The sequence below is a fragment of the Magallana gigas genome, chromosome 3 (genome assembly GCF_963853765.1).
Source record: "Magallana gigas chromosome 3, xbMagGiga1.1, whole genome shotgun sequence".
Lineage (NCBI taxonomy): Eukaryota > Metazoa > Mollusca > Bivalvia > Ostreida > Ostreidae > Magallana > Magallana gigas.
Window position 1 is genome coordinate 11,425,274 of NC_088855.1, and position 8,740 is coordinate 11,434,013.

Below are 8,740 nucleotides of genomic sequence, written 5' to 3' on the forward strand. Positions count from 1 at the left end.
ACTCATATCGTGTGGTGGATGTTCTTAATACAGGGTGTTGCCAAAATGGTAATTTAGTGTTAATGTATATACTATTTAAAAACGTCTATTGACACAAAATAAAAAACTGACTGCATATACTTAGAGAAAAAACATTGAGTTGTCGTCTTACATAATATTTCATGTCACCTACATATAAAGCAAGGGTTATGGCTAGGAGGGGTTATTTATTTGTATTCACGTATTTAGAAGAAAAAAAAGTTTGTGTATGGGCTATGGTACTCAGATGACTGTTTAGGCCTATTGGCCTCTTGTTCTCATATTAAGTTCTGTTATATCCTCATTGGATATTTTTAGACTCTCTATCTTGAATTGGTTGAAAAGCTCATCAAGCCGGAAAATACTCAGTAAACGGATTAATATATTTTTTAGTTTCAGAACAAAATGTTACCTTAAACAATTAACCCCGATGAAAATATATAGTCTGTTTTTGGTTATATAAGCTGATAGGAATATAGCGTGGTTTGCAAATAGATCCATGTACAAATCTAATTGCCTCTCCGGCAAGACGTTTTCATTTTAAAAGAGCTCCACAGGGATGCCCTCTAAAACACTCTCCCCACTGACCACAGAATTTTATTGCGTTTATAGCTCTCTCTCTCTCTCTCTCTCTCTCTCTCTCTCTCTCTCTCTCTCTCTCGTCACATGGTATTTGCTCGTCGTTTTTTGATAATGTATATTCCAAAGGCAATCAATGCGAGTTCCACAACGCTGAATCCAACGGCTAGATAAACTAAATCATAAAAAAAGTTAATTGATAATGGAATATCGTATGCAGTAATCACGCATTAAAGAAAATTTATGGCAAAAGAGTCAATATAATTACTGTAGATCGGCAAATAATCACGAAGGTTTTAATTTCACTATGTTCGCGATTTATCATTTTCCCGCGTAATTAAACCCATCGTAAATACTAACATATTAAAATGTGTTAAATAAATGGTTTTACTTTGATCAACTTTTCTTGGTGCGTGAAATTGAAACCACCGTGATTGGTACTTTTTGAGAAATCGTGAAATATTAACACAGTGGAATTAAAACGACTTACAGGAATTGGCAAAAAAAATACTTAGCTCATTACACTTTAACAGGCGTGTTCGATCACCTTCAAACAGTGACATTGAAAACTAGATGTTTTAATTAGACAGCAATACCCGCACCAAGTGTTTACCCCTAAATAACACTATCTTCTGACAGTTTTGATAAAAAAGAAGGCTACATGCTATTTCTGGTAGTATTTAAAAATTATGATTGTCATAAAGGGTGAGATACACATTATCGGCCTTTTATGTACAATCTGGAGTTGAACGGTTTGCATGTGATTTTTAAATTTATCAATAATCTTTATTTTCATTTCATAGAAATTAGTGTCTAAATAATTATTACAAACTTGGCGCTATATTTGCTTTTGTGCGTCAGCATCATCGGTTATTACATGTAGATTTACCAGGCTGTTAGGCTAGATGGGTTTCACTGTGGTGTACATGTTCATATGTGTTTTCGATTTGCAGAATAAGATAAATTAACAATGCATAAACTTTTCTTTTCTTGTGATCAGCTTAATGAATTCATAGAGTGCTCTAACTGGATGATCATTATGATGTTGACCAATTCAGGTAAGCATAATGCATGTAGTAGCATAATATTATGAGACATCGATCGATATATATATATATATATATATATATATATATATATATATATATATATATATATATATATATATATATATATATCACTTTCTAGATAAGTGATCTCTCTTCGCTAGCATACTGTATGACCATACTTATCATCGTTACCTTTCCTATCGCATTTGTACAGTTTCTGTAATTTGAATTGCTAAAGTTATATTTTCCAGTCGTCAGACTTAAGCTAATGAGTTGACCCAATATTGACCCTGTGGCATTATGTATTAAATTTGTGAATTACGTAAGTGTAAAAACTTATCATGTTTATAGAGATTTAATAGGAAGATAGGGTATTTTTCCTATTGTATTATGATGCATCAAATATAATGTAGGCCGTGACCCTATGGGATTGTTCTGACTACATAAAACAGGAAAATACCAAATATCTTGAAAACTATTGAGATTGCCACCACTAAACCATATATATTCTTGTTCCTAATGTCATTAGGGTGCATCAAATGCTGAAAGTACATGACTCCCAGGAGTTGTCTGTAAACCACCCATCCCCTCTAGGAAAAGATGATATATTTTGATAAGCTTTGAGATGCATATCCCTAAGCCATATTTATTCTTGCTCTTTGCGTCATTGTGCATCAAATGGTATACAGGTTGTGCACCTTTGGAGACACCCTGACTCCCAAGAACTGGAAAAAATAAAGTGTTTTATATTATTAATATGTAGTGTATAACCTATGCGGGTAATCCTAGCTCAATGTTGGCCCTGTTTTGGTTAGGAGACTTTATAATTGCCCCGAGTACATATAAAATTTCTTTTATCTCAAAAACTAAAAAGCTATTTCCAAAATCTTAATGTGCATCTAGAGAATGTACGAATTAAAAGACTCTTAATCTTTAGAACCAGGTTCGATTGGGTGGGGATGTGACTAATTTAATCCTTTGTTATTTAATTTAACTTGAATCTTCGTTATTGATCCTAAGGTAGATATTAAGACTTCTGATCATATCTCAATAGATCAATCGCCAATTATGTAAAGTGCAATGTGATTTAAAAAAAAAAAATCAACAATTTTTTACCAGTTTATAAAAACTTTTTGGACCCCAAATTATATTGTGATTTTAAAAGACCATTCGACAATTAAAAAGAGTTTAATTATACATGTATTTTTGTTCTTTAAAGCAACATTAAATGTAAGGTTTTTTTAATTCAAGAAAAAAGTTAATTTATTTACAGTTAAAGGGGGAATAAATGATAATTTCCTTCTACTATTTGACCACCAGGATTTTAAAAACACTAGTGCATTTCTATAGAAGAACCTCTATCATATCTCAATATATAATGTGTCTGTTAACCAAATAATAAGAAGAGTTCTGGGATCTATGTTTTTTTAGAAGTGATAAACGTTAATTTTCTGCTTCAATTTGACTCCCCTGGATGAAATTCGAATTTTTAAAACCTTACTGCATGTGTAAGATTTATGATATTGCAAGAGATTACTTAGTTACTCCATAGGTTGCAAGAGCAGTTTTGGGAATCTCTTTTTTTTTTTCAAAAACGTCTTTCTTTGTTGCCAACCGACCCCGTGTTAAAAAATTTCTGAAAACAGTTCCTACATCAAAATGACACCTAAAATTATATTCTAGTCGATCATTTGGATACTGCGAAATATGTTGTCGTTTTTGAAAGCAGAATTCTTGTAAAAAGCCACTAAATGACACCCAGGATAAAATTGTAAATTTCCGAAACCTTATTATATTGCACATCTATAGGACACCCAAAGACATATTCCAAGAGATGGTTTGACTACTGTTAAAAATGTAGGAGGAGTTCGAGGAAGCAGTAGTTTTGTTTTTAAAAAAATGTCATTTTTACCAATTATTTCACCCCCAAGACTACCATAGAATTTTTGAAACCATGAAACAATTTTACAAAATAACCTGACATCCCAAATTAGACTCCAAGAGTCCAGTTTGTTTGTTTATGTAAGAGCAGTTTGAGAAAGTAAAACGTGACAGACGGACGGACGGACGGATGGACGGACGGACGAAACAGGTAACAACAATATACCCGAACGTTCTTTAGAAAGTGCGGGTATAATTACATCCGAGTTTATGATCATTGAGATAACATATATTGTCTGTAATGCCACGGTTTTTGTGACTTTAAACAAAGTTTAAAGGTGACATGAATGAATTAATGATTGAATGAATCAATGAAATTACCTGAAGATCTTGTGGAGGTTTGTGAAGTGACAGGCTGAGAGGATGTCAGTGGTATAACTATCTCCGTAGTTGTGTCAGATGTCGTGAACGACATTTCCCAATTCGTTGAATCTGACATATAATTTTCCAATGGTTAAAAGTGCAACAAATCACAACCTTGTTATGACTTTGTAAACAGAAAAGAACAAAATGGCTTTGGTGCAAAGGAGCATTTATTTTTCTTCAAATAAGTAATAACAAGAAATATCTACTTGTGTGACCTATTGTAAAATTAAAATAAATATAGAGCAACGATTTTAAAAATATTTCTATACGCCATCTTCAAACTTTTAATTATAAATCTCAATTTCAAGAAGTCTACTGGCACTGTTCCAGTTATCGACTAAAATTTAACGTTTTCTTTTCGTATTTCCTTGTTTCTTGATAATTTTGGAAAAAACTTGACATACTTTAAATGGTGATTTCCTTGTTTATCCATCTGTTAGGTTTTATCATTGTTAAAAACTCAAAACATATTTTTTTTGTGCTTTTTAGCACGTCCCGAATTTGCCATGTTTTACGATCTACTGTATCAGTTCTCGGCTTTGCGTTAATAACATAGTAGAATCCCTGTACATGTTGATTTGATACTCTGCATAATGTAATTTGATTAATGTCCCTTTTTGAGTCAGACAAAACATAGTTACGGTTATAATACACTAACAAAACTCATAAAATTATTCGTTTGTTATCATACGGTAATACACAAAATCGTTGACATTTCAATACACAAAATTGTGCAATCAGGCGTTCAACTGCGCTATGAATCTCTCAGAGTTTAAAAAATTCCTTTTGTTTGTACATGTTATATGTATTGATATTATGTCAAATCAAAGAAAGTATATTGTAACGTATCACAAAGATGTCATATTCGATGTCATATTCTAGTTTTAACTTCCCCCACTGCTGAAAGTGCAAAGATGTAAATCGGCAGTAAACAATGATCGTTCAAGCTCATGGTTAAATCATGTTCAAGAAAGTTTTCAAGCAAACTTCTTTTCGTTATTCGAAACAGACGACTGAATTGAAAAAGCTCGGATAGTCGCTTGCTATAAACCTGAACTCTCAGTTTAGTCAATAACTGGTCTTAGGCGATAACTGGTACAGTACCAGTATACGAAATTTTTTTTTCCGATCCAGCTTATTCGTATGTCGGTTTATTATGAATGAACCATTTATTTTTACAATAATTTTTAATAATCATTTTCTTCTTGATTTCTTGAGTATGTTTTTAACAGTGTGAACCTGAAATTATAGTATCTTTTGTATCTATCTGTTATGAGTTGAATATGTACAAATTTAAATTCGAATAATATCTCAGTTTGAAAACTGTGTACCTATAGTGATAGTTCTTTCTGTAGATGCCACCGCATTCTTGGTTCTTGTCAGTGATAATTTCGTTGATATATCTGAGCTCCATGAAGTTGTTGTAAATGCATTTGTTACTGGGGTTTCTTGAACGAGTACTTTAAAATATAACCAAGAAAAAAGAATTATATGTAAAAGCGTCGTTTTTCAAAAGTATTCATATTTCAATTTAAACTAATGTGTACCTTTCCATGTCGTATTAAATCCTTTGGCGTTGAGCGAGTTATCCGATGCGAAAGAAATGGTTATAATGCGACCAGTAACGGTCAAACTAAATGGACTGAAAAAACCACACCTATGCATGGCTTGATAGCAACAAGGTTCTGTTTCTTTTATCTGAATGAATATAGAATACTTTGCTGATAATAAACATGCTTTTGTCAATGTTATACATTAAGTTCACTAACCTTTATAATTTCTTTTATTTGATAACCATATAGAAGATATTGCACATAAAAGTGTCACTAAAGAAAGTTTTCGTTTAATATGGTTAGGTCTGTAACTTAATTCAACCAATTTTCATCTCGAATACCGACCTGTAAATAGTCCTGACAGTGTGAAGTGCGGTCGTTATTTTGAATGTTGAAGTAAGTAAAATTAAAAGAGACACTGGCTTTCAAATTTCCTGTTTTCAGTGTCCATGTATAGGCAGCGTTGTTTGGATAGTTTCCAGGATAACCTGGGGAAGTTATGATACCAGTAGAACTATTTCTTGTGGCATCAATGTCTCCACTGTAGGTATATTGCTGCTTTTCTAATGCTTATAAAAGAATTGTAATAACATGACCCAGTTTCAAAATGATTATCGTTTAATGCTTCTGTTCTGAAAGTATCAGGCTGTAATTTTGGTTATTTTTACTGAATTCATACACCATTTACACAATCCAATATTACAATAAAAACGTTCGGTATATTATACTTACCAATCACTGAAGTGATCCAGTAAAAAAAAACAAGAACATTCATCTCACGTTGTAAAAATCGTCCTTTACTAAGGTTTTATGTTCTAATAAATTGATTGACGTTTAGTTTTGATATTTATCAAAAAAAAATCCTGTTGGGCAAGTGTAATTATTTCCGCTTCATATAGATGTATATATAACGTTAAAAACAACGCTCGTATTAGACTGAAACTGGAACTGGACCTGGAACTAATACTTTTCATTTTCGAATTTGAATCTCGTTTGTGAGCTGTGATATTGTTATTTTTAATATATTCCGAGTAGTTTTCAACAATTAGCATTTCTACGCGTAATTTGGACATAAAGGTGACAACACTCTGAATTTAATAGACAAAAAGTCTTGGAATTTGAAAGAAATTACATGAATGAATTTGAAAGCACTTCTGCAAAACAAGTATAGCGCACTTACCATACGATTTTGCCTATAATTTTTTGTAAAAGTTTTTGTAACGTCAGATATTTTTGATATTATAGAATATTTATTTAAAATAAATTTTAAGAAACGCGAATTACACACAATTTCCTGGTTAAAAGAGTCTTCGAGTTATTTATCTCACAGGAGATCAACAACACCCATAGGTTTTGTAAGAAAAGGATATAAAGAGGAAACTCATTAGTATGCGAATAAAAGTTAGACAATCAAGTATTTGAACCACGCTAAAACAAGGAAATCCGGTTAAAAATTGTGTTTTACAGATATCGTAGTATACGTTTACATTTGACAATCAATGTTTTCGATTAAACGTCTAACAAAAATTAGAAAATATCAAAGTTACTTGCTGAACCATTAAAGTATAGGGTCCCAAATATTGAAAATACATCTACATGTATCTATACAGTCCACTATATTAAAATAATAGACTCAAATTTTTGGGCTTTAATACCGATAAATTGGAAGAGTACTGTCTTTTGTTTTACATATTTTAAACGTTATTGGTACTTGAAGATTACCAATTTAATTGTTTTTATGCTTTCTCAATTAAGCGTTGGTAATTAATAATCAACGAAAATTCCTCCAAAAATCCCTGAAATCATCTGGATTTTTTTGATTTTACAATCTTGCGCGCGCGGAATACATTCATGCTAGCGTAATATTTGGTGTATGTTTCCACTATATCGTATTTGCATGAATGAACTCAGAAACGATAATACAAATACGTGTTAACTTTCATTGGAAATTTGCTATATTCTCTTCATTTATATATATTTATGAGTTCTTATGACAGGAATTATAAAATCAACTTAGTACTTACTTTAGTCTTCGTGATGGCAAAAAAAAAAAAAGAATATCGGATTCCATGCATAAAATTCACATTATATTTCTTATTAGAATTAAGATAGGATGTTTTATCGTTAAAATGATAAATGTCCTACGGACCCGGTTTTACGATAGAATGCAGTCCGTGTATTGTTTGTGTAAAGGTGTTGAATTCTTCCATTTAATATTGATTAGATTTTTAAATGAAAGGTATTTACAGTCTCAAAAAGGTTTATTATGATTAATTTGACTGTTATTTTCAATGCAACGTCATTAATTTTCTCCAAAATCGTTTCGGAGTGATTCTGCAATTTTCTGTTACATTATGGGTATATGGGAGGCATTCTAACTGACCATGGTGAGGGCCTTTCCCAAGACACAGATTATAATTATAACTAAGGAAAGTGTAGTGAAATTAATAGCATTATTGTAGGCTTATAGCTTTTGTTATGTAAATGTCAACAATACCGTGTGTCGATGTACAGTACCGATCAGACCCAACCTAACACCAGAGTAAACCCCAACTAAACCACGGGTTTACTTTTTGGGTTTACTTGGGGTTTACTCTGGGTTTACTTTTTGAAAATTTGGGTCCACTAGGGGTTTACTCGGGTTTTACTTTGGGTTTACTTTGAAATTGTATTTGAGGTCAACTGTATGCACTGAGGTGTGAAGCAGACTCGTACTTTATCTTACCATCCTACTGCCTGTAATTCCTACTTTTTGTATATTCCGAATACACAGTTAGCATCTGCTTTCAGGGATATTCTTCTGACTGGGTTTACTCTCTGTGTCCACTCTGGGTGTACTTTGGGTTTACTCTGGGTTTACACTGGGTCCACTCACTGTATCTATTTCGTAAATGTCCGATATGCAATGTCAACCCGTGCACCCACGGGTCACAGTCTAGTTCCAATAATTTTTGTATGCGTGGTCTAGAAGTTAATTAAGCGTATTTAATCTAGATTTTGCGGTCACTGAATCGAGTTCACCAAGTAGCAAGCTTTTTTTCTTTTTACTTAAACCATGATAGGAATAGAACGTTTACATAAAGACATCATATCTGCTGGGTTTTATTCAAATCCTTTTGTTTAATTCTGAATAAGATCACATCCAATATAAAAACATCCCTTAAATATGATTACACTCTATTTACTTTTGGATGCATTGCATTTTGCTGGATTATCAACTGACTTAAAACATGT

The 8,740-nt window shown here is 32.3% G+C and overlaps 1 protein-coding gene across 1 annotated transcript; it reads right to left on the reverse strand.

The window, feature by feature from the left end:
- Positions 1-615: 615 nt before the first annotated feature.
- On the reverse strand, positions 616-7,098 carry LOC105325464 (blastula protease 10). Its single transcript, XM_034443500.2, has 6 exons — positions 6,239-7,098; positions 5,852-6,075; positions 5,501-5,651; positions 5,285-5,413; positions 3,909-4,019; positions 616-772 (listed from the first exon to the last, which is right to left on the reverse strand). Exons 1-6 carry the CDS (start codon positions 6,279-6,281, stop codon positions 681-683), a joined length of 750 nt encoding a protein of 249 aa, XP_034299391.2. The 5' UTR covers positions 6,282-7,098; the 3' UTR covers positions 616-680.
- Between the last annotated feature and the right edge of the window lie 1,642 nt (positions 7,099-8,740).